At 38.2% G+C, this 27,544-nt stretch overlaps 2 protein-coding genes across 5 annotated transcripts in view; both read left to right on the top strand.

Annotated features, from left to right (window-relative positions):
- Positions 1–3,751: 3,751 nt before the first annotated feature.
- LOC131680891 (uncharacterized) lies at positions 3,752–8,906 on the top strand (the record flags this gene model as incomplete). Its single annotated transcript, XM_058961607.1, has 2 exons — positions 3,752–4,159; positions 8,862–8,906. Coding segments are annotated over exons 1-2 (453 nt in total), but the record flags the coding sequence as incomplete, so codon positions are not given.
- Positions 8,907–21,893: 12,987 nt separating this feature from the next.
- Positions 21,894–27,544, top strand: part of LOC131685071 (putative gustatory receptor 2a) — a 210,766-nt gene continuing 205,115 nt past the window's right edge. For all 4 annotated transcript variants that reach the window (XM_058968492.1, XM_058968488.1, XM_058968491.1 and 1 more), the window contains exon 1: positions 21,894–22,669. In XM_058968492.1, the coding sequence (XP_058824475.1) occupies positions 22,056–22,669 (614 nt within the window). In that variant the 5' untranslated portion in view covers positions 21,894–22,055. The remainder of the gene's footprint in view (positions 22,670–27,544) is intronic.

Consider the following 27,544-nt stretch of genomic DNA (forward strand, 5'->3'; position numbering starts at 1 on the left):
GTTTTATGTTTTATGTTTTATGTTTTATGTTTTATGTTTTATGTTTTATGTTTTATGTTTTATGTTTTATGTTTTATGTTTTATGTTTTATGTTTTATGTTTTATGTTTTATGTTTTATGTTTTATGTTTTATGTTTTATGTTTTATGTTTTATGTTTTATGTTTTATGTTTTATGTTTTATGTTTTATGTTTTATGTTTTATGTTTTATGTTTTATGTTTTATGTTTTATGTTTTATGTTTTATGTTTTATGTTTTATGTTTTATGTTTTATGTTTTATGTTTTATGTTTTATGTTTTATGTTTTATGTTTTATGTTTTATGTTTTATGTTTTATGTTTTATGTTTTATGTTTTATGTTTTATGTTTTATGTTTTATGTTTTATGTTTTATGTTTTATGTTTTATGTTTTATGTTTTATGTTTTATGTTTTATGTTTTATGTTTTATGTTTTATGTTTTATGTTTTATGTTTTATGTTTTATGTTTTATGTTTTATGTTTTATGTTTTATGTTTTATGTTTTATGTTTTATGTTTTATGTTTTATGTTTTATGTTTTATGTTTTATGTTTTATGTTTTATGTTTTATGTTTTATGTTTTATGTTTTATGTTTTATGTTTTATGTTTTATGTTTTATGTTTTATGTTTTATGTTTTATGTTTTATGTTTTATGTTTTATGTTTTATGTTTTATGTTTTATGTTTTATGTTTTATGTTTTATGTTTTATGTTTTATGTTTTATGTTTTATGTTTTATGTTTTATGTTTTATGTTTTATGTTTTATGTTTTATGTTTTATGTTTTATGTTTTATGTTTTATGTTTTATGTTTTATGTTTTGTTTTCTACATGAAAACATTCACCTGGAAAGTGATTCCGGAGTTGTGAGATTTCAAATCAAAGAGTTCACTTTTTAAAGAGTGTGCCGAGTTATCGATGAAATGCATAACTTTCAAAATTTGCTGAAAATGTTTTATTTTTTTGACAATACGTGGAGGAATTTTCTTGTACATTTTGTATGTTAGCCTGGTTTTTAGTGCTAAAGAAAAGTAAAATGAATGTTCGAAAGCAGTTTTTACGGTCAGTTTTTTCAAAAACAGTAAGCTTTAAATGTTTAACATGTGTGAACAATTTTAAACCAGAGTATTTTCGGATGAAATTATTTTGGCGGTTATTTCTTCTAGAAACAAATAGGTGCATTTAATCTTTGAACACCTTTAGTTTGAGTCCTAATGTCTACAGAATAGTTTTGGAAAATGTTTTTACCCATAACTTTGTTGAAGAAATGAATGCCTCACGTATTGAAATATGTTAGACTACTCGTGAAATTAAATCTTTAGAACAAGTTATTCTGGTATTACTGTGTATGATAAACCTCTTCTGCTGTTTATAGACAGTGAAATTTACATTTTATCCATGGCATATATCTCGATAGCATTCATACCACCATCAAAGTTGTTTAAAGACACTAAATCTCTTACCATTTTTTTGGAGAAATTAATGGCCATAATTATTTCTATAAGAATATTTCCCTAAAATTATTACATAAGATCTTGCACTGTTTTATATCTTCTTCGAAGTTGTTTTTCATTTCAAGTTTTGACTTTTAAAGTTCAATTTTGAAGACAAGAAAAAACATTGGCTTTAAATGCCTTTGATTACATTGATGTGGAAGCTGTTGCCGAGTTGTTTCATAAAGGTATTGCTCGGATTTCAATATTTTTAAAATTATTCAGTAAACATATCGTTGTTTCCTCGTAAAAGATTTTTTTATCTTGCGAATTACAAATTTTTTGCCACGCTTGTTTGTTTTTTTTTATTTTTGTTACATTTCTTGGCATGTTAGAGACTATAAAAACGGCGTAAAACAAAATTTTACAAATCATGCACGGAAAAACATAGCGTTATATTTACTGAATAATTAAAAAAATGAAATCGGACCAATACTTTATGAAAAATCTTACTCGGTAGCAAATCTTGGAGCTTTTTTCAAAAAGACATATCTACAATGAGTGACTCTCATTGTTTACTTTCTCTTCTGTTAATTATTCGGTCGCTTCAACATTTATCCCTCAAGTCTTCACATAACGGAAAACAAGTGAAAAGTGTTATAGTGACACCGTAAAAATCGAAAGAGAAAGTAAACAAAGAGAATCATTTTAGATATGTCGTTTTGAATAAAAGATATATAAATTTGTACCTAAATATTATCCCCAATTATGATGCTTCGATAATAATTTTACAATGCCAATTAATTTTAGACAATTATGGAGTAGCGTTACTCAGTCTTACCCTATAAATGGTTGCTAGTACAACATATCCCAAGATACAACTAAAAGGAGATACTATACAAATTGTTTAACCAATTCTTGAATTATTAGTTGGAGTAAGCGTTCACAAGTATCTGTTATAAACAGTGGATCATTCACCAAAACGAAAACATTGAAACATTAATAATCTTACAATGTATGACACAACGATACACGTGTGTACACAAGCTTGTTGATCGAATGGCGGGCCACGCTTCCAGCATAATGACCATGCGCCAGAGTAAACAATGTTCTTGGTTCCAACTGGCCGGCGTTCGTTAGCACACATAGCATTTCACACAAGTTGCGAGAGAGAAAGAGAGATAGACCTCCTTCCTTCCATCCATTAGTGGGGGTGGAACAAAATTAATTCTCTTCGCTCCCGGCTTTCAGAGTAAACATTTTACGTTCAGTAGATAAATTGTTTTCGAATGAAAAAATATTTTCTCGGTAGCAAAATATTCAGTGTCTGCTAGTTTGCCTATTCGGCCGGTTCAATCAAAATGGTATTCAAGAGAGATGCGAAAGCGGTGAACCGGTATCCTGCAAAGTGCACCCAATAAACGACCAAAGAACTACGGTATAGCCGTTTCGGTTCCCACGTCAGCCCACGGTTACCTCTTGATTCATCATGCTCTAGATGTGGAGATTATCCAGCTACGCTCGGAATCGGTGATCCTGCAACAGATGCAGGATATCTTTCATCTTGTACGATACGTTGTTGCCATGGGCCATGCGTTTCCAGTTTCATATGATGCACGAAGAAAATAACGGGGCTTGACGAGATGAGGAAGTTAATCAACTGAAGGTCTCACTTGTTGCTTCACAACAAAGTCCGACCGCTTGATAGAGAGTTTGTTTCTGCTCCTCCAGGAACTGATATCACATTCTGTGGAAGGAATTGTAAAATTTTCTTGTCAACCGTATCCATCCTGATGTGTAGGGTATTTTAAAATTACCTAATAGAGTGCTGAGCCCGCAATATGCATGTTTCTATTGCGCCATCCTGGAAATTTTAACCGGTTCAGCCAAGGCAGCATGAATTATATAAGAACAGAGTATTCGCTTAGATTGTAGGATGAAAAGTGTGGTTCTCGGTTCGAAGTTTCGATTTGACTAAAATGAATAATTCATATTTAGATCGATTACCTTGTTGCGTGGTACATAAGAGGCTTCGAGCTGCCAAATAAACACACCCCACAAGTAAAATGATAGTTCACCGATAAAAAACTGTTTTCCGAAAGAAAATCAATTTTTTTTTGCCACCATTCATTTCGCACACCCATATAAACTGACTGTTCCGCATCGGTCGTAAATATCAATTAGCGGGGTTACCATATTGTTCTCCACTCCGCACTACTATTCGCAGCAGTCAGTATAATTCGCGTATTCGCTGATTAAACATCGATTTTCGCTAAACGGTGGCACTATTCAACAGTACACTATGCGTTGGTTCACTATATCCAGCATCTACGAAACGGTTCGACCCTTCACGTATCTGTTGAAAGTTTGTGGTTTAAACTGTGACAACTCCTGGTCGAAGATACCGGCCAGCCGAAGGATATGGAACTCGCTACTATACATAGTGCTGTTTATAGTGTTTTACTCTTACATTACCTTTGTAACTATCGTAATTCTAAGGCTAGACACTTACTACGAGTCGCTTATTGTAGGCCACACGGAGAATGTGTTTGCCGTGGTACTGTGCCTGGTCGTTGTTTACTCCGTGGTGTTTGGCTATGTTTCCCGGAACGAAGTGTCTACCGTTCTGCGGATGTTGCACGAAGTAGACCGAGATCTGCTTTGTGTCCAGATCAGAATCGATCATCAAAGACAGCATCTTCTTTTGACGGTATTTATTTTAAGTGTGATTTTTGTTACTTTTGCGATGGCTATCCTTGGCTACCGGATCTATTATATGCTACTCGATGGATTCGAGGTGACTTTTTATAGCGTTGTAAGTTTTGTGGTATCATCTTGCTGTTATTTGGTGACGCTAAATCAGGCTACGTTGGCAGCACAGTTGTTGAGGGTGCGATTCGGAGCGATCAATGAAGCGTTTAGGTGAGGATTTTACTAACGGTGCAATGACAAAAGAATTCTTTTGATTTTTAAAGGCAGCGCGTGCTAAATCAATGTATGGTGAAGCAGAGGAGAATTGATTGTTTTAAGAAAGTTTCTAAAACGTTTTGTTTTTGTCGCAATAATTACTTAATGCCTATATGGAAAAAAAAATCATCCTATAATCGTGACAGTAGAGAATTTACTGGACTGAAACATTTCCAATTTTCTTGAACTCTTCATGTTAAAGTTTTTTAACCCTTCGCAGACCAGGTGAGAATAATTTGCGCCGAAGACCCATATCTGACTCCATATATTCTAATACACAAGAACTTTAATAATATTGAACCATCGTTTTAGTCAAGTACAGAGAAAAAGAGTTTTTTATCAATTTCAAAATTACTTTTTTTTTATATTACCTCAATATACTTATTTTATATCACCTAAAACGACAAGTCGTTCGTCCTCCTCACGCATGCGCTGGCCTACAACCAATGGAACATGGAGACGCATCCGACCCCGCGTGGTTTGCGGAAGCTGAATTCATACGTTTTTGACACGGTGGGGGTTAAAAGAGAGTTTCGATAGAGTGAAGGGAGGAGATTAGTGAGCTCAATTCGCGATCATGCTAATGTCTACCCATGCCAGTGAGCTCGTGATTGATGAGTGGATGACGGAAATTGATGTCTGAAGCCATCTTAAAACCAAAATGACGACTTCCAATTTAGATAAAATTTCTATACAGTGTCCGGAACTCGAAGTGTAACAAATAAAAAAAGCCATAAATTTTGCTAATCAGAATCAGAAATTCAGAATCAATTCGCTTTTTCTCGGTATGATAACCTTTTACCTTGACTATAGTCTTCTTTTTTATTATTCAGTTCGTTTATTTGATAGGCACAAATGCGTTAGCTTGGCGGTGCCAAATTCTTTTGTTTTTTTACATTTTAAATACTTAAAACTAGGAGGTTACAATGTTCAAATATTTTTTTATATTGAGAGGAAGAATTCTACAGCTATCTTAAGACTACAAATACAGTTCTATATACAAGAGTGGGGGCAAAAGATTTCTTTTATGAAAAATTTTAAAGCAAGGAATCCAGTTTGATATTTAAAAGGGAAGAAAAAGTTTTTTTCGAAATATTTTACAGTTATCTTAAAACTAGGAAAATAGTTTGGTATATAAAAGGGGGAACAAATATTTATGAGAAATTTCACAGATATCTTAAAACTAGGGATACAATTCTATTTACAAGATGGGGGACAATAGTTGTAATGAAGAATAAAATTAACAGCTATCTTAAAACTAGGAATACAGAATACTAATTTATTATTTTTTTAAGGACACTTATGCTTGGTTAAGATATTCAAAGGAGGGCCTATTTCCATCATCGGTGTAGCAGCAGTTGTATCAAGGACAGGGGAGAGAAGGCGTATATGATGACATGGAGAGAACAGCAGAAGTTGTAACTTTCGGGCAAACGGGAGATCAGCGACACAGTGCCTTGTTAGTAAATCGTCGAGTACCGGGTTGGCGGGTGGTATTCTTCAGACCCGCGGGGATGTTATCAGACCATCGCGTCGCTCTCGCTTCGGCTTCCTTCTATGCAGGGCGATGGCGGTCGCATTGTGGCACTCTGGCACTGGTCGGATCGACAAGGAAGGACAGGGAGCTTCTGGAAACGAGAAATAAGAGAGAGGGGCTAAACTGGGATGTTTATCGTTTTTATAAAAATGTAAATAAGGGATATATAGGGGAGATCTCGATTTGCCAGCATATCCCGAACTGGGACATAGGGTGGTCTACCTCGGGCCCGAAGGGAATTCTTTAACTGAGACCTGGCGTCACAATACCCGGCGCATACCCAGACAACGTGATCGATATCGTGATAACCTTCATTACAAGCGCACCGACTACTCTCTGTGAGCCCAATACGCCGCAAATGCGCATCCAATGTGTAGTGGTTGGACATAATCCGGGACACTACACGTATGAAATCTCGACCCACATCCATCTCCCTGAACCAAGGCTTCGTTGATACCTTTGGGATAATCGAATGTAGCCATCGTCCAAGTTCTCCATTGCTCCACGAGGTTTGCCAACTGATGACAAATACTGAAAAATTCCTTGAAGCAAATTGGTCTTTCGTAGATGTCACCTTCTGTGACGGCGAAGCCCCTCGTTGCAGCGCTGCTACCAACACACAGCGGCGCGATCATTTCAGCCCTACCTGAATCTGTGCGGCGTTGATGAAACGGAAGGCAGAAAACTGTCACTTGGAAAAACACAGCAGCAGTAGATAGAAGGAGGACGATTATTTTCTCTTTAATTTACAGAATACTTTATCTAACTATTTAAAAATTAATTTAAAACTAAATTTGCAGTGCAGTTTAACCTATTCTTAGGTGGCATAAAACTTAAATTAGTGGTTTGAGCTTAATACTACTTAAAACTATTGTGAGTATTCTAACTTAACCTAAAATTCTTACTTAGAGCTAAAACATGTGCACAATTTATCCAGACTTACAGACTAAATTCACGAATACTGAGTCAACCCTACCATTTGTTAAGCTGGTAACACCAAATAATTGTAATTAAACCAATCATGAAAACATGCAAATATTAAAATTTCACTGTTTGCAGTTGAAGCATTCCGTAACAAAAGATCCGGTTTGCTGTCTTAATTTGGAATTATCACACACCCCCACACCTTCTAATGCGCCCACCTTTGCTAAAGAGTCGGCCTTTTCATTACCCGAGATAGAGCAATGAGAGGGGACCCAAACAAAGGTAATCTGGTAAGATTTTTCAGATAACTTGCGCAGAGACTCCCGTATCTTCCCCAGAAAATACGGGAATTGCTTTTGAGGCTTAACCGTACGATGAGCCTTGATAGAGCTGAGACTGTCCGAAATGATGAAGTAGTGATCTGTGGGCAAAATGTCGATGATCCCAAGGGCATAGTGAATAGCAGCTAATTCGGCGGCGTAAACTGAAGCAGGATCATCGGCCTTGAATGAAGCGGTGACATTACAATTGAAGATACCGAAGCCAGTGGACCCATCGAGATTTGATTCGTCGGTGTAAAACATTTTGTCGTAGTCGACTTCTCGGAATTTATTATAAAATATATTAAGGATCACTTGTGGGCGTATATGATCTGGGATTCCACGGGTCTCTTCCTGCATGGATGTGTCGAAGAATACAGTTGAATCAGAAGTATCAAAGAAAGGTACACGGTCGGGATTATATGAAGAAGAATTGATGCTCTGTGCCATGTAGTCGAAGTACAAGGACATAAAACGGGTTTGAGAATTAAGCTCGACGAGCCTCTCTCAGTTTTCAATCACCAGCGGGTTCAAGATATCGCATCGAATGAGCAATCGATATGAGAATTCCCATAATCGATTTTTCAGCGGTAGAACGCCCGCCAGCACTTCGAGACTCATCGTATGGGACGAGTGCATGCCACCTAAGGCAATACGCAAGCAACGATATTGGATTCTTTCCAGTTTGATGAAGTGTATGTTCGCAGGTACCTTTAGAGTCGAACCAGACCCCGAGATATTTAAATGTGAAAACCTGATTGATCGTTGCACCCATTAATAGAAGATGGAGTTGCGCCGGCTCACGCTTCCTAGAACCAATTCAGTTTTCTCCGTGGAGAACTCGATACCCAGCTGAAGAGCCCAAGCAGACAAATTGTCCAAGGTATTTTGTAATGGTCCTTGCAAATCGGCAGCTTTGGGCCCTATAACAGAGACCACCCCGTCGTCTGCAAGTTGCCTTAGCGTGCATGAATTGGCAAGACAATCGTCAATGTCATTCACATAAAAAATGTAGAGTAGGGGACTTAGACATCAGCCCTGGGGAAGACCCATGTAGCTAAATCGCAATGTTGTTAAATCGCCATGCGAAAAGTGCATGTGCTTTTCAGACAACAGGTTTTTATAAAATTTATTTAAAATAAGTGAAAGACTATGCTGGTGCAGCTTCTCTGACAGAACGTTGATAGAAACTGAATCAAAAGCCCGCTTATATCCAAGAAGACTGATTCCATCTGCTCTTTGTTAGCATAGGCCATTTGGATTTCTGTAGAAAGCAACGCAAGGCAATCGTTCGTCCCTTTGCCTTTGCGGAAGCCAAATTGTGTATCTGACAGTAAGCCATTTGCTTCGACCCAGTTGTCGAGCCGAAACAGGATCATTTTCTCGAACAACTTCCGAATACAGGACAGCATTGTAATCGGTCGATACGAGTTGTGGTCGGAGGCTGGTTTTCCTGGTTTTTGAATGACGATGACCTTCACTTGCCTCCAGTCATGAGGGACAATGTTACCCTCAAGAAACTTGTTAAATAAGTTCAACAAGCGTCTTTTTGCCGTGTCAGGCAGATTCTTCAGCAAATTGAATTTGATTCTGTCTAACCCTGGGGCGTTATTGTTACATGACAAGAGAGCAAGTGAGAATTCCACCATCGAAAACGGTGTTTCGTTCACGGTATCGTGAGGAGACGCGGCGTGGTGCGTTTTCTGTACCGGGACAGAGTCCGGACAGATCTTCTTGGCGAAAGCGAATATCCAGCGGTTTGAATATTCTACGTTCTCGTTGGTACTGTTTCGGTAACGCATACGTCATGCCGTACCCCAAAGAGTGCTCATCGCTGTTTCTCTCGTTAACCCGTCGACGAACCGGCGCCAATAGCTGCGTTTTTTGGCTTTCATTAGACTCTTCATTCGCCTTTCTAACGACGCGTACTGTTGATAGCTAGCGGGTAACCCGTCTTCCCGGAAGGCCTTATATGCAGTGGACTTTTCCGCGTACAACTCCGAGCACTTTTTGTCCCACGACAGTGTGGGAGACTGTCCTTGGGTATTCGCGCCCGGTACTGGTTTAGTCTGAGCTTGATTCGCACTGTCGAGAATCAAGCCAGCCAAAAACCCGTACTCTTCCTCCGGAGGAAGTTCTTGAGTGGATTCGATTTTAACGGATATCGCGGTCGCCTAACTCTTCCAATCAATGTTCCGTGTGAGGTCATACGAGGCATTGATTGTTTTCGATGGTCTTGAACCGTTAGCAATTGAAATCACGATAGGCAAATGATCGCTACCGTGGGGATCAGGGATCACCTTCTACATGCAATCTAACTGTAGCGATGTCGAGCAAAGCGATAAATTCAACGCGCTTGCGCGTGCTGGTGGTGTAGGAATCCGCGTCATTTCTCCCGTGTTCAAGATGGTCATGTTGAAATTGTCGCAAAGATCTTGGATTATTATCATCATGAAGACAACCCCATACCATACCGTGCGAGTTAAAGTCTCCCAGAACTAGCCGCGGTGCCGGTAAGGATTCCGTGATATTACAAAGCGTTCGGTGCCCTACCGAGGCTCTAGGAGGAATGTAGATGGTAGCAATGCAAAGGTCTTTACCTTTGATTAAAACTTGACAAGCGACAATTTCAATGCCTGGTGTTGAAGGGAGGTTAATTCGGTTGAAAGAATAGCACTTTTTGATCCCCAAAAGTACTCCTCCATAGGGGTTTTTTCGATCCAGACGAATTATATTAAAGTCGTGGAAGTTGAGATTTATATCGGAAGTTAACCAAGTTTCACATAATGCGAAAGCATCACATTTTAAACTATTTAGTAAAAATTTAAAGGAATCGATTTTCGGGAGGATACTTCTGCTGTTCCACTGTAGAACAGTGATCGAATCGGTGACCTCGTTCGACGACTTAGCCATCGAAGGATACGATCGCTGCAAGGAGGGGCCATTTAGTAGTCAACTGCTTCAAAAATGTTTGCACCATAGGTAGAAAACGTATCAGAAGGCTTTTAAGAGGATCAGTAACATTGAAAGCTGTGAAAATTAAGTCCACTATGTCAGAAAATTTCATTAGTCCGTTACTGGACTGAGTATCTGTTTGAAAAAAGGGACACTTGGGGTTTTTGGTGTCCCTGGAAGTGGTAGGTACTCCTTGTTAGAATTAATATTTCCAAGTCCTGGAGCAAATTGCTGCGGCTGTAGTGCATCACTTCCGTTGGATTTATTGGTTGTAGATGGCGCACTATGAGTGGACGACACCTTGGCACTCTTACGAGGCAATGTAGGGGAGGCTAGATTTCTCCTCTTCCTGGATTCCCCTGAGTTAACCAAAGATGTTCCCTCTTGTGGGTCGTCAGATTCTTGCTCAACGCCAGCCAAAAGAGCAAAGGAATTTTCGGAAGGGACAGATGGCGAAGCATTCTTAAGAATTTCTGCATAAGAGCGCTTCGAGCGTTCCTTAAGGGAGCGCTTAATTTTATCCCCGCGCTGTTTGTACGCGGGGCATGATTTAAGATCATGCGGAAGGCCCCCGCAGTAAATACACTTCTCAGTTTCTTCACCGCAAGCGTCATCCTCATGCTCTCCCTCGAATTGCCGCACCGTTTTTTATTGCCACAATAAGTGGCTGTGTGACCCAGTTGCTTGCAATTGCTGCAGTTCATTACCCGCGGTACAAACAGGCGAACAGGTAGGCGAACCTTATCCAGGAGGACATAGTTGGGAAGAGCAGACCCGGTGAAAGTCACCCGAATCGAGTCTGACGGAGAATAAGTTGTCTTATCATCTTCTGTTTTTGCAATTGCTTGCATTCCAGAATCTTCACCTTTTGAAGTGAAGGGTCCTTAAAGCAGCCAACCCCGTACTTCAACAGGTCTTCGCACTTTAGACCCGGTTCGGCGACGACCCCATCGATCTCCACAACCCTACAAGGCACATACACTTTGAATTGCTTCGTAGAACGCTCGCTGCGAGCAATCTGGTTTGCCTGGTCGAGGTCATTTACTATAACGCGTATCTTATTAGCTCGAACACGTGTTATCTGAGCTACGGACGGGTAGTTAGCAGTCAGCTCCAGTGAAATCTCTAGAATATTTGGCGATTTCGTGTTGGGCCGGAAATACACCACCCAGGGTCCATTTGAACTGGCTGGGTATGTTTTAATACGGGGAGGACTGGGGGAATCAGGGGAGGGAGTAATTTCGGGTTTATCCGGTAAATCCATGGGAATATCATTCCCATCCAATGTTACTTCGCCCTCGGCCATTTAGGCACGAGGATAACACGTGGTGTAAACGAGAGATGAAACTTATATTCAGGGGAAAGGGCAGAAGTAGAGACCGATCGAGGAAAGGGAAATGAAAGAAAAAAAAAATACTTAGCTTATATAGCGGCGATTCCGGCTATTCTGGTATTCACTTCACCAGCCTGGGCACCGGCGAACAAAGACTGCCTCGAACAATGGTTGACCTTCACTGACAATTTATTCTTGTTCACTTTATGCACAGCACCAGAAAACGAACTGCTTCGATCGAGAGCTCGGAGAGTTATATGGTTTTATTTATTATTACTAGCAACTCTTTACGTGAAATGGTTGCGTATAAACTACCTCTGTCCAAGGGTCCAAAGTCGATTTTTTGTTGAAGATCCAGTTCTTATATCTCGTAAGTACTAGACATTCAGTGTCTTCAAATGAATTTCTTCACAATTTTTGTTTCGGTGTAAAAAATAGGGTTGTCTCAACATTTTTGAAATAAAAATAACAGCAATAAAAATTGAAGTATAAAGCCCTTCAGAAAATTAAAAAGTAATCATGTGTGGGTAATTTTATTGACAATTCCTAAACTATTGCCAGTGGCTTTTATTTTACGGCGATTTCCTTTATTTGGTTTGGCGTGACTCTTAAAAAAATATTTTTTCAGTAAAATAGTTTTGAAGTGAATTTCCCAAAAAAATTAAAATTTTCTTCTGAAAAGTACCATTTTTGCCTTTCTCATATAAAGAAAGGCTATGCAATCACTGTAAAAATCGACTTTTCAACCGAGGCCCGAAGGGCCGAGTGTCATACACCATTCGGTTCAGTTCGTCGGGATCGGCAAATGTCTGTGTGTGTGTATGTGTGTGTGTCATTTAAACTCACACAATTTTCTCAGAGATGGCTGAACCGATTTTCGCAAACTTAGTTTCATCTGAAAGGTATAACGCTCCCATAAGCTGCTATTGAATTTTTAGTTGATCCGACTTCCGGTTCCGGAGTTACGGGTTGAAGAGTGCGGTCACACAGCAAATTCCCATATAAACTGGTACCACCATGATGTTCAAATGATGTAAAACATATTAAAATTGATGTAACATTACTCTAGTTTGTGGGTCTAGATCACTAATGATCAATCAAAGCAGCTTTGACCACATTGGCCACCTATGACGGTTCATGACGCCCCCGGGGAACCCGCCAAGTTCCTAAGCTAATATCATACCCATTCCCCAACGAATTCTCTTCCGATTTTTACAAACTTGATTTCAAATGAAAGATACAGTAATACCATTGACTGCTGCTGAATTTCATTCGGTTGTGACTGTTGCTTCCGGAGTTACAGGGGTGTAAGTAAGGATACACTGGAATTTCCCATATAAATCGGTACAATCGTAATACCTCAGAGGCTAAAAACTATTGAAATGGTCACCAAATTACTTCTAATCTCAGATCTAGATAACTGATTGCCAATCAAACATTCTTTGAATATATTGTCCACTATCGACGATTCCGGAAGTCCGGAATTCCGGGCATATTCTACAATTTAAGTCACATCGGTTTCTCAAACCAAGTCTCAAATGGAAGGCAAAATATGCAGTTGAATATTCCGTCGCCGCCCCTCCCCCCGCCTTGCCCGTACACCTCCTTCCTTCATCACTCCCCTCCCCTTGGACCACCCGCATTTCCTTCATCCACCCCGTATACCGAAATAAGATGAAGGATTTCTCCGATTACTCCCAAAGAAGGATTACTCCCACTCTACTAACCCCCCATTACCTTCACTTTCTAACCCATTCCACCAACATTTCAAAATATAATCACATGAAGATAACATTAAACTCATGCAGATTAAGCTAATTAAATATTATTCTTTTGCCTTTCTCATATAGAAAGGTTATGCAATTGCTCCAAAGACCGACTTTCTAATCGAGGCCCGGAGGGCCGAGTCTCATATAACATTCGACTCAGTTCGCCGAGATCGCAAAATATCTGTGTGTATGTATGTGTATATGTATGTATGTATGTATGTATGTATGTATGTATGTATGTATGTATGTGTGTGTATGTGCGGATTTGTTAACAAAATGTCCACATCGGTTACTCGGAGATGGCTGAACCGATTTTTATAAACTAAGATTCAAATAAAAGGTATAATATTCCAATAGGTTGCTATTGAATTTCATTTTCAACCGACATCATGTTCCGGATTACGAGTTGAAGTGTATGGTTACAAAACAAAATTTGTTGATTTGTCCACATCGGTTTCTCGAAATTTTCTGAACCGATTTTGACAAACTTAATTTTAAATGAAAGGTCCATCAGCTGCTGTTGAATTTTGTGTGGATCCGAGTTCTGGTTCCTGAATTACAGGGTGATACGTACGATCACGCAGCAAATCCCGATTCTAACGAATTCTGCGATGAATGTAAAAAGGTGAATTTTTTTTCCAAAATGTAAACACAACTGTTGAATTTGTAGATCTAGGTCATCAACAGTCATGCAAAGTCTCTTTAGCCACACTGGCCACCATCGACGGATCCGGAAGCATCCAAATTCAGAATAACGGTTATATTGGTTTCTCGAAAATGGCTCGACCGATTTGATCAACTTAGTCTCAAATGAAAGGTGTTGCGTCCCCGGAAACTGATATTAAATTCCATCTCCATCCGACTTCCGGCTCCGGAGTTACGAGTTATGGAGTGCGATCACATAGAAAACTCCGATTCAAACCGATACCGCGATGAATGCAAAAAGGTGCTCTTATATATACTTACCCAGTGTAATAAGAATGAAAGACATTTCCATAATGTTATATTGTACGAACCCGCTATTAAATCATAGTTTGTAGAAATGAGAAAGGCACAATTGCACCTCTAGGTGGATTAAAACATGTTTTTTCTTTAGAGACCAATTTATTACCAATTTTATAAACGAGATATTATTTTTCAGCAGCAATATTTTTTTCTACACGCAGAAATTTTGTTTATGCATCGATAGCATACTTTTCTATCTGCCTCTCGTTTCTTCTGCTGTAAATTTTATGCATTGGACATATTCGGTCTATCCACTCATTGAATGCTTACTAGAAGTATATGCATGAAAATGCATAAAAATCAGTGCAGAAGAAAAGAGACGGGAAAAGCAAGTATGCTAACTATGCATATTTTTGTTTCTCAGTGTACGTTTCAACAATTTCTACACTGCTAAAACAAAGTACCCATTAATGCGTAGAAATTTGAATAAAAGTGAAATAACTCACTTAATGGGTGAAGAGGTTGTACGTCAACCTGGATACGTTTTACCCATTATTTCTTGTAGAACACTTACAACGAATTGCGTAAAGATACCGAAATTCGTTTTTTTCGGAGCCGATAATGTGCAGGTTTCGAAACGATTTTTAATGTGTAGGTTATCTCGCTTGAAGTAATTCAAAATGATCCCATTATTAGTCACTTATTATTGGTCTCAATATACCCATTGGCATAGTCTCATCGAAATCTATGAAAAGTATTAGAAACAAAAAAGTACCCAATTTTGACACCTGGAATAACTTCTGCAAATGAGCAATTTATAATCATAAAATTGGTAAAGTTTGTTTGACGTGTAAGGAAAATAATTACGAAGGAGATTGTCAATCTCATATCCGTTTGATAATACTACAAAATACTATATAATGAGAGCTGAACAGCTTGTCTTCCAACGTATGTTCACGTGAAATTTTTTATTGTTAATTTCCTCAGCTTGGGTTAAAACCAAGGTTAGAAATAGCATTTTGGGAAACTATTAGGACAAATAGCAGAGAGCTGAAACAGAGGATACGATTAATAAAAGACAACCAAATGCTTTTCAATCGCTCTCTCGGTGAAAGTATTTTTCCCGCCAAGTGGAAGGAGGCTTTAATAACACTAATTCATAAAGCCGGTAACGTCCATGACGTCATAAATTACAGGGGAATTTCAATCCTGAGCTGCCTCCCAAAAGTTTTTGAAAGTATGCTGTTAGATATTCTTTACCCTACAGTAAAACACATCATCACTACAGATCAGCATGGGTTTGTTAGAAAGCGCTCAACAACGACGAACTTAATGAGCTATGTGTCAACGCTGAATGATAAATTAGAGAAACGACAACAAATTGATGCAGTGTATGTAGATTTCTCCAAAGCCTTCGATCGCCTTCCTCACCAGCTAGCTGTTGAAAAGTTGACGCGAATCGGATTTCCGGACTGGCTGACCAATTGGATCTTCTCGTACCTTACAAACCGCAGTGCATCTGTGCGACTTGGAACTGTACTTTCAGACCCATTCGACATCACATCGGGTGTACCTCAAGGGAGTCACCTTGGACCTCTTCTCTTCGTGCTCTTTGTGAATGACATTTGCAGCGAATTGACAACGTGTACGCAGATGATCTGAAAATTTATCGCATCATAACAACTCTGGTAGATTGTTGTGCACTTCAGATGGACATAGATAGGATCAAGAGTTGGTGTGATAGAAACGGAATGACTATAAACATTCAGAAATGCAACATAATCACATTCACACGAATACTCTCGCCAATTAAGTTTGAGTATGCAGTGAGCGCTGCCCCAGTAAAACGAGTTTCATCAATCAAGGACCTTGGTGTTATACTTGACCGTAAGCTACGTTTCATCGAACACTTCAATGCAGTAACTGCTAAAGCCTATGCAGTACTAGGACTCATCAAACGAAACACCCAAGATTTCAACGACGTCTACTGCCTGAAGGCACTGTACATCAGTCTGGTACGCAGCATTCTAGAGTATGGAGTTATCGTTTGGGCCCCGTATCACACCGTACACATTAATCGCATAGAACGGGTGCAAAAGAGCTTCGTCCGGTATGCCCTTCGACGGCTTCCCTGGCGAAATCGATTGGAACTACCACCGTATAAGTATCGTTGTGCTCTTATCAACCTGCCTACGCTACGAAACAGGAGAGTTTTTCTGCAGCGACTTTTTGTGTTCGATCTTCTCGCTGACAACATTGACTGCCCTCTGCTTCTCGCTAAGCTGGACTTCAACGTTCCCGGTAGGTCTCTGCGGAGAATGGACTTCTTTCGGCGCTCTACTCATCGCACGCAGTACGACCAGAATAACCCGGTAGATGTTTGCTGTCAGCTCTTCAATAGCGTTTTTCATCATTTTGACTTCAACTTAAGTAGAGAAATGTTCAAATTGAAAATAGGTTTAAGTTAGTATAGTATTTCAGTCTGTACGAAAATTTATTAATTCGAAGACAATAATTAATTAATAAATAATTAACAACCAAATCATGAATGCTAAACAATGGGTGCTTCCTATACCGTAAACCTGAGCTTTCAAAATATTGTAATATGTTGATAATAATTCTTTATTTGCCATTCGAATAAAACGTATGCCAAACACTCCAAATATTCATTTTTTAAACCGTAGTCCGAAAATCACATGTTTTATGTGCAATTTGTCTCCACGAAACAAGTTTAAAATGTCTGACAAGAATTCTCATCATTGTTACAAACAAAATGCGGAAACGATTTGCATAATCTTCGGTTTGAACGAGACACATCTCCAATGAGTATTATCAAATTTTATTTGCATCGGACAGAGTTCCGGATATGTATGTATAAAAGAACGGCGACTATATTTTAATTTAGATGAATACCGCATTCATTCTCTATAACAGAGGTAGTTTACAAGCAACCATTTCACGTGAAGAGTCGCTAGGACAAACCATGTGCCCCTTATTTTGTAGAGTTTTTAAAATACTACCAGATGGTCATAACATTGATTGTCACTTTTTGCCACCTTCGGAGTTATTTACCTTAGAAAATGTCGACTTTCGAGCATAAAATCGTCAATAACTCTGTTTCTGTAAAAGTTAATGATTTAGTACCTGAAGAAGAAATGTGCGCATTTGTAAAAGCTAACTGGTGTCCGAAGTCAACATTCACGAGAAATCATCGTCAAAGATTTTATATTAAAAAAACTGATTTTTTAAGAGTCACCCTAAACGAAACAAGGGAAATAAAAATAAAAACCGTTGAAGATAGAATTTCGACATTTTCAACAAAGTTACTCTGAATTTATTTCTCTATATTTCTATAGAAGGTTGTGTTCTCCTACCTTTTTCCATTCAGGATATTTTTTTATTTCAAAAATTGAGAGAGACACCCTAATTTTGTTTTCCCCTAAATGAAGGGCACTTCTTGTAGATAATTTGTTCCAAAGACACCGGAAGTCTCACACTAACGGTTTATAAGTTCTGGATTTTCGACCAAAAAAATCGATTTGTGGCCCATGGTGCCGTGTACTGGTATCTTTGAGAAGTTTAACCCAGACTTCATTGCAAATAACAACATGTGACACAAATTCAAGCCTTAAGTAATGTTAAAACCAAGCTTTCGTCGTAAATTGCCTCTCTTTAGGCGGATAGATGTGAATAAATTTATCAGTCAAAGGTCCTAATTGTTAGTTTGAAACTTAAGCTACATTTTGGTGCCATAAAAGTTGATTTGCACCACTCCATGGCAATGCTATACGATGATTTTCAAAACTCTACGTTTTCCATCCTTTTACAATCAAGCGGTAATTCTTATCTCCCTACGGGGCAATTCAGACGGTCATTTTTTTACAATGGAATTAGGAATTACCTCTGAAACATTTATTGAAGAGACTCCTTAAGCCACAAGCAAGCCGTTGAATGGTGGTTGATGGAATAGGGGGTCCGAATAGTCCCGTACTCTCTTTTCGCACAAAAGTGATGAGCGTCTTGAAAATATCTGTGTTTTCACCCAAACAAAAATCATCCATAGAATAGGAGACTCAAACTTTCTAAAATATATACCAGTTATTTTTGTCACTTTTATTTGTTGCTTTAATCATGGTTTTACCATCATAGTTATTTTTGTTTTGAGGATGGCAAAAAAATGAAACACGTTGTATCTCCTCCTAAAGAATTAGATTCTGCTGTCAAAATTAATGTTTTAGAATAGCGGTTCCACGAATATGTGCGACAGTCAGATAGTCTTACGATTGGGAAATCGAGGAATCCGAATTACCCCTTAATAGCCCCGGGTCCCCCTAGGTAAATGAGGCTGGGCACCTACTTCGATCATATTATTTTGGGCTAGTTTTGTAACCATACGGCCTTAAAATAGTTGTTTTCCTTGATTTACAACATGTAGTGGCAGCCAAATATTGATTTCACACTAGGGCATTGCAAAAAATTTTTTTTTTGGATTCTCAAAGGCCCCCCCTCTCATATTGTGACAAATGTCAAAGTAAGCTCAGATGCCAAATTTCACATCATTTGGACAATTTTAGACCCCCGCCCACTTCGCTTGAATTTTTTTGAAATTGGTACTATGGGAAAATATGGAGGAAAAATACATTAAATGCTATAACTTTTGAAGTAGCAATCAGAAAATTGAAATTTATACCTCTTTTGGAAAGAAATAATCTAAGTATTTGAATGGAGAATGGGGTACTGGGCCATTTTGGCCCCAAAATCCCCTATTTTTAATGATTTTTCTGCTCCGTGATGCAAATCATACATATTTTGTAGTTTTTCTAATGTAAAAAAATCTCAGAAATCGAACGGAACCCTTTTGACCTTTGTCCGAATACAAGAAGTTGGGGTTTAATGGCCTTTTGACATTCATATTAAACTTCATCATTTTCTCGTGAATATATCTCCATTATTCTTCACTCAATTTTCATAAACTATACCTTGTTGAACGTGGAAAATCCTTAGGATTATAACAAAAATAGATTCGTTACCGGTAAAATTCAGGAACATTAAATTATCTGACATATAGTGTCGATTTCACATTTTTATCATAAAATCGCACATATTAACTCTATTTAACAACAAAATTCTTATTTAATTTACTACTTTTAGTGTAAAATATGCTTAGGGATCACATGAGAAAAGTTTCATTCCTGGAAAAATAGGGGAAGTTGAGGTATTAGGACAAATAATGAAAAAAATGAGATTTTTAGAGTAAATATCAAAAAGTTTGATGTTTCTGAATTTTACCTTTAACGTTTTTATTTTTGTTTTATTCCTCAGAATTTTACACGTTCAGTAAGTTACATTTTATGAAAATTGATTGAAGAATAATAGAGATATATGCATGAGAAAATGATAAAATTTAATATGACTGACAAAAAGCCCTATAACCCCAATTTCTCGTATTCGAACTAAGGTCAAAAGGGTTCCGTTCGATTTCTGAGATTTTTTCACATTAGAAAAACTACAAAATATGTATGATTTGCCTCACGGAGCAGAAAAATCATTAAAAATAGGGGATTTTGGGTCCAAAATGACCCAGTGCCCCACTTTCCCGTATTTTTCAAGAAACAAGTATATCTCCATTCAAATACTTAGATTATTTCCTTTCAAAAGAGGTATAAATTGTAATTTTCTGATTGCTACTTCAAAAGTTAAAGCATTTAATGTATTTTTCCTCCACATTTTCCCATAGTACCAATTTCAAAAAATTTCAAGCGATGTGGGCGGGGGTCTAAAATTGTCCAAATGATGTGAAATTTGGCATCTGAGCTTACTTTGACATTTGTCACAATATGAGAGGGGGGGCCTTTGAGAATTCAAAAAAAAATTTTTTTTGCAATGCCCTATTTCACACAGATGCTAGAAAAATCACCTTGGAAGGATGTCATAGGAGAGGACATAATGACATGGCGATTTTAATTACCTCTGTAACGAAAGCAATTCTTCCGTTCACATCACGAACACGACCATCCCAGTAAACTAGGTGTTGTCAGCATTCCATCGTTGAATTATTAATGCACTCAATTCTAATGATTGCCGGTGCTCGCATATTGTTGCTTTGTTCGGTGCAACTATCAGAAGTTAGTGAGATTCTCGAGCCCGCAGTAAAAGCACCGAATTCTTTTTGCCACAAAAGTCCTCATATTCGACAGTGAGATGCGTTGGTACGAAATATCCAACATCTACGAGACGGTTCAACCTTTCACGCATCTGTTGAAACTTTTCGGTTTCGACTATGGCAATTCTTGGTCGCAGACACCAGCCAGCTGCCGGGTATCGGTCGCGCTACTCCATATCGTGCTATTCGTTGTGTTTTACTCGTACATTACCTTTATGACAGTCGTCGCTCTGAGGCTGGACACATACCACGAGTCACTTATAATTGGTCAAACCGAGAATTTGAACGCCGTGTATCTGTTCCTGATCATCGTTTACTCTGTAGTGTTTGGAGTTGTGTCTAGAAACGAAGTGTCCATCGTTCTGAGAAAGTTACACGAAGTAGATCGTGATTTGCGTAGAGTCCGCGTTCAAATCGATCACCAAAGGCAGCACTTTCAGTTGACGGCGGTTATGTTTAGTGTTGTTTCAGTGACTGTAGGGCTACCAGTAGTGACTTTGGTTTGTTACATGATAGTAGAAGGTTTTGAGGAAACATTTTATAAGTTTTTAACTTTCGTTGTACTGGTTACTTGTTATTTTGTGATACTGAGCCAAGCATCGGTAATGGCGCAATTGTTGAAGGTGCGATTCGAAGCAATTAACAAAACGTTCAGGTAACTGAAACTGTTGGTGATTGCGATGCTGAAACATAAAAAGTCAGTTATTCAGTTTAGCAAATTGTATGTTTCCAAATAAAATAAGGACATTGAACTCATAAGCAGTGATTTCTTGGTTGATTACGAGTATGTATAGGACACATGCACTACGAACTAGTTCTCAAACACTTGGAATTATACGCATATATTGCGTGGCAAAGAAAGATAATGACACGATGGATAGTAGACTAATCACGGTGTATTTTCATAATACAAATATACTTCGATAATCATGAACCAATTTTCTCATTTGGAAGAGACGATCATTATTCCCCTATCCCTATTTACCAAAATCTTATCTTGTCAAACCAAATTAACATTTGAAATGTCGATTCCAATCACATCTATAACTGAAGTAATTTTACGCTCATATAACAAGCATGACCATTCCAATAAATTGTGTGTTGTCACCATGTTTCAGCTGTGCATTATTAATGCGCTCGTTATTGTTAAGGTGTCGTATACCTTCAACCTTGCCAATATAAATTTTGCGATCTTTAATTTTTTTTACCGATCACACAAACCAGCTAAGGCGTATCGACTAGTGTATGTTTTCATCAGTTTGTAAAGAAACTATCAAAAATAGTGAATTATACAAAGCTAACGTAGTTTTTAAATGTTTGCTGTTAGCACGATATTTCCACATCCAATAGGCCGATTTTTTCAGCAGTTCTTTCACTTCTTCTTATGTGTTATGTTCAACGAACGGTGTTCCAAACAAAGATAAGTTACTGAATTATTGATAATTTTTACAGAAAACTAAATCTCCGTAAATTTTTACGTTTTTTATGATCACATAAAATGTATATTCTGTTCAAAATATTACGATAAAACGCTGAATTTCACCGAGTTCAAAGGTACATAACCCCTTAATAGCTGCTGCTCCAACATTGTTTCTTTGTTCCGTGCAACTATCAGCAATCAGTGACATACTCGAGCTCGCAGAAAAAACATCGAATTCCGCGTGTAACAAACGGCAGCTAGTTTGACAGTAATATGCGTTGGTTCGCGATAGCCAACGTCTACGAAACGGTTAAACCTTTCGGGAATCTGTTGAAAGTTTGCGGTTTGAACTATGGCGACACTTGGTCTCAGTCTCCAGCCAGCTCCAGGATATTGAAATTGTTCATGTACATAGTGCTATTTGTTGTGATTTACTCGTACATCACCTTCGTAAATGTCGTTGTTCTGAGGTTGGACACTTTTCACGATTCGCTCATAATCGGCCACTCGGAGAATTTGTATGCTGTGATTCTGTTCCTGATCATTGTTTACTCTATGGTGTTTGGAGCTGTGTCTCGGAATAAAGTGTCCTTTACGCTGAGAAAGCTGCACGAAATAGATAGTGATTTACTTGAACTCAACGTTAACATCGATCACCAAAAGCAGCACTTTCAATTGACAGTAGCTTTGATCAGTGGTCTTTCAGTGACTGTAGGCTTACCAGCGGTGACTTTGTTTTGTTACATGTTGGAAGGTTTCGAGATGACATTTTATAAGTTCTTAAGTTTTGTGGTATTAGTTGGCTGCTATTTTTTGCTAGTGAGTCAAGCAACTTTGGCTGCGCAGTTGCTGAAGGTGCGATTCGGGGCAATCAACAAAATATTCAGGTAAAGTTAAGAAAATGTTTTCGTCGATTATAATTGCAAGGGAGGTACGTTAATATGTGGCAGTTAGCACTGTCACCCTTTGTATATTAGTTAATATGGGGCATTACAGGCAAAATAAAGATAATTATTTATTTCGGTTTGGCTGTCCAAATATTCTAGACGCATTTTTTATTTCAATATAGAGGAATTCCACGAGGATTCTTCCAAAAATCTTCAAAATCGTGACCGACCATCTTAGATTCCGATGGAACGTTACACGTTTCATAGTCATGGAAAACTAAACATTTTCCACAGTTAATAACATTATTTTAACTCAATTTAGAAGGGCATGGAAGTTTCTACGTGCACTAATTTATTTTTTTCTTTGATTACTATATTTAATACAGCAAAACTATATGAGAACGAGTTACAGTGAATGAATACTTCTGTACGAAAAAAATTTACACTGAAAAAAAATATCAATTTTCATAAAAACCAAAATTTGTGTTGAAAATATAAAATGCAAAAAAACATTTTTTTAATTTTTTATATTTTTTCAGCAAAAATCTAAAGAGAAAAGAACCATTTTGAATGTAATTGTATTATGGAGAACTTATCGGCTGAAAAGTTTCTCTAGCAATATTTTATATTTGTTTTTAAATTTCATACTAATTGACTTACAAAACTGTAATTTTATTGCAGAATATAATTCTAAGTATCATGTCAAATCAAAATGCATCTAACCAAAATCTTCCAAAATGCTAGTTTTAGAGATATGTGGAATTTTGCTCCAACAAAAACAATTAATTCGTGTAATTATACCCTTTAAAGAAGCTTTGTATAGAAACGATCGCAGTTTTGTGAACAGCCGGAAATCACTGCAATTAATATTTTCGTCGATGCAACACCTGTTGACGTTTCGCTTGAACAGTTGTTCGATAAACTGAAGCTACCTGATCGTTTTGTCAGCGTCGATGTAATTTATGTAGTTTACTTTACCAGATCGTAAGAGTGATCTAGTCAGTGCAAACAATCATGTCCGATCGATTGATGCTGTTGTTTCTTGCCTTGGTAGTAATGATTGCGCATTATTGTTTGGAGACTACAATCAGTCTGGCCTCATTTGGGTGGGACACACATGACAATATCGCACCAGTAGTTAATGTACTTCGCTCCTCCATTTCTACCGCTTGCGCTGCGCTGTTGGATGAATTCAGCTTCAACTGCCTCACACAAATTAATAGCATTAAAAATAGTTACGGTTGTATCCTGGACTTTATAACATTGCATGAGGCAGCACTAGCCGACTGTCAGATCCACGAACCTGCTGAATCTATTTCTGTGTTGGATGTAAATCATCCTCCCGTAGAAGTTATGAACTGTCTGTCGCCAAATATCATTTTGCGCTAGCGAGTAATAATTATCGATCCTATAACCTTTTTTTGTACAAACGCTACTCTATTCGAAAACAAGCAAAGCTGCGCAATATTCCCCGGCAGTTTTGTAAATTCTTGAACTCCAAGCGGAAGCAGAACGGATTACCTACTGATATGTTTTTGAAGGAGTAGAGTGCTAGTGCGGAGAAGTGTGACCGCCACCCACTTTAAAAGTGCATTCAACGAAACTATTTCATCACATACATACATACACACATACACACAAATTGCGCGCGCTTGTAGAGACACTCCATTGAATATTTATCCTTTGAGAAGCTTCACTGTTACAGATCGTCAGGTTATAGCAGCAATCAGCAAGCTCAACTATTCAGTCACTCCTGGTCTTCACGGCATACCTTCATGTGTTCTCAAGAAATGCGCGGAGGCATTAATTTAGCCGTTCACAACTCTATTCAACAATTCTTTTAGGCAGTGTTGTTATCCAGCTGGAAAAGGTCAATTATGTTTCCTGTATACAAAAACCTATTTTAATCCACCTAGCGGTGCAATTGTGCCTTTCTCAATCATGAATCACGAGAATGTGTGCGTTGTTTTCATTCATTAAAAACTTTTAAATGCATATATTACATTTTATTATTATACATCACATGACAACTATACACAGGAAAATAAATCATTATTCGAATTCTAAAATTTTGAAAAAGAAAAAACAGCCACGGTAATATTGAACTGAAAAAAGGTGCGAAATCCCAAAAAGTCGATTTTCATAAAAAAAACAATTTTCGAGGTAACATAAAATCTCGACGTTTCATGCACTTTAAAGATGTTTGGCATCAAAAATACGAATTCGATTTCTGAAATTTCATGAGGTCCCCCCTTTGAAAAAAAAAATTAGAGTTCCGGCTTATATGGGAATTTCATATGTGACCGGACGATTTAGTCTATACTTCCGGACCCATAGAAGCGATCCGTACGAAATTTTATAGACATCTGTGGGGATATTATAGCTATCATTTAGGACTAAGTTTGTGAAAATCGGCCCAACCATTTCCGGGAAACTGATGTGAGTTCGTAAATTTTGAAAGATGGCCGCTTTTCCCGGGCACTTCCGGAACCGTCTATGGTGGTCAATGTAGTCAACGAAAGTTTGGTTGGCCGTCGGTGACCTTGCTTTCATCGGAGTATCGGTTTGAATCACAATTTGCTATGTGATCGCACGCCACAACCTGTAACTCCGGAACCGGAAGTCGGATCAGGATGAAATTAAATAGCCATTTACGGAGACGCAATACCTTTCATTTGAGATCAAGTTTAGTCGAATCGGTCTAGCCATCTCCGAGAAACCTGTTATTCTGAATTTAGATACTTCCGCCGGGGCTTCCGGAACCGATGATGGTGACCAATGTGGCCAAATAGACTTTGAATGGATGTTAGTGACCTAATACTACAACTCGAAGCAGTTGTGGTCATATTTTGGAAAAATTTTCACCTTTATACATTCATTGCAGAATTTATTAAAATCGAAATTTTCTGCGTGTTCGTACTCATCACCCTGTAATTCCGGAACCGGAAGTCGGATCCATTAGAAATTTAATAGCAGCCTATGGGAACGTCGCACCTTTCATTTGAGACTAAGTTTGTCAAAATCGGTTCAGCCATCTCTGAGAAAAATGAGTGACATTTTTGGTCACATACACACGCACATACACACACATACATACATACATACACACATTCATACACATACGCTCGTTATGCACTAAGATGGCCTCCGTGGTAGGACCTTATTAAGCTTCCGCCATACGAAGACCTCTGCAGATTATATGGTTTACAACGCTTGAAACGAGAACAAGAATTGCCCAAGCTGTTCCCGTCGCTAAGATTTTTCTTGGAAAGTTAGATACGCCGGAATTATTGGGTCAACTCCACATCTATGCACCGGAACGTGTGCTCCGTTCCGTGAACGAAGCTTTTTGCTATTGGAACATAGGAACTCCTTGTATGGTGGTCATGATCCGATTCGCTTCATGTCTGCCACATTCAACGAAGTGTTTGCGGATTTCGATTTCAACTATGGAGTTTCTGACTTGACTTCGATTTCAACTGCTATGGAGTTTCTAAATTGGCAGATATTTACCGAAGACATTTTAATCTGTATTGTTATTTGCTGCTTTTTTATATCTTTTGCTTTTGTTTTTATTGTATTAGCCTGATTTGCCACATTTTTGACGTAGGATTACGTCTTTGTTTTCGATATGGGGGTGCACTCTGCAAATTCTACAAAAATGGTATGAAACGAAAAGTGGTCCAATTTTAAACGCATATAATTCAGCCATCTCACGATAAATTTTCAAATTTTTTGCACAAATCGCCCCGAAATACTTCTAAGAATAGATTCCAATAGATAAACCCAAAGATTTTTGATATCATAGCATTAAAAAATTAAATAATATACAACCTTGTCAAAATATCGCGCATTAACACACAGAAGATAGCGCTTCCCAAGCCCTGTACGACGGATTGGTGTACCTAGCGCGCAACGCTTCTATGAATGACGTTAACATCGACTATTTAAAGAACGGACTTGGCCAGACACGCTCAGTTCCCTGTTGAACGGCTGGCGAAGCAGATCACTGCGCTGTGTTTTTTACAGCCAGTGTAGCTGAGCTAGAAGTCCGTTACACTGGCTGTGGAGGGACGCTACCCTGTGTCGTCCAACCAGGGATGCCAAAGGTACTGGTAAACTACATTTTTTTCGGTATATTTACATTTGCACAAGCCGTACAGCCCGCTACAGCGACGCATCACTACAGCTCATGCCAGAACGGTAGCCATACCGAGTACATTTTCCCGTAGAGCAGTAGAATACATTTTTGTTTTGCTGCTGTACTCCGACTGCTCGGTGAGAGTGTGGCGTAGTAAAGTTTGTTCTCTCGCTTTGTACATTTTTCTCTGCATAGTCACAGGGAGAGGCCCACACACGAAAGCGATGATGCCGGTCGTGGCGTAAACGAACCGCATTTATTGTAGTCGTTTTTGATTAAAAATATTGAATAGATTAAAAATATTAAAAAGTGTAAAATAAGGAAAGAGAAGCTGTACCGCCCGCGTCTGGTGGCTGTACTGGGGGCAGTATTTCTTTGTCATGTTACTGCTTTGCTTACAGACTGCCGTACAGCGCTGGGCGTCCTGCAATAGCGAACGACAGCAGCGTCAAAAGAGAAATGAGAATGTAGGCAGAAAAAATACAGCCGCAGAAAAGGTAGGCATTTTGCATCCTTGCGTCCAACAGGCGACCGCTCCAACTGCTTCATAAATGCCACTGTAATGTTGCCAGTAAATTTTTGGTTTAACTAGCACATGTATTTGCTATTTCCGCTTGAAATTAAGTAATATAGTGGTAGTAATAAGCTTCCCATTTTGGTTTAAACGCAAGGACAGTTTTTAAAACAGGATTTGATTAATTAGTTTAGCTCATCTAAGCAATTTTATCAATTCT

This window comes from Topomyia yanbarensis, chromosome 2 (genome assembly GCF_030247195.1).
Source record: "Topomyia yanbarensis strain Yona2022 chromosome 2, ASM3024719v1, whole genome shotgun sequence".
NCBI classification, from domain to species: Eukaryota; Metazoa; Arthropoda; class Insecta; order Diptera; family Culicidae; genus Topomyia; species Topomyia yanbarensis.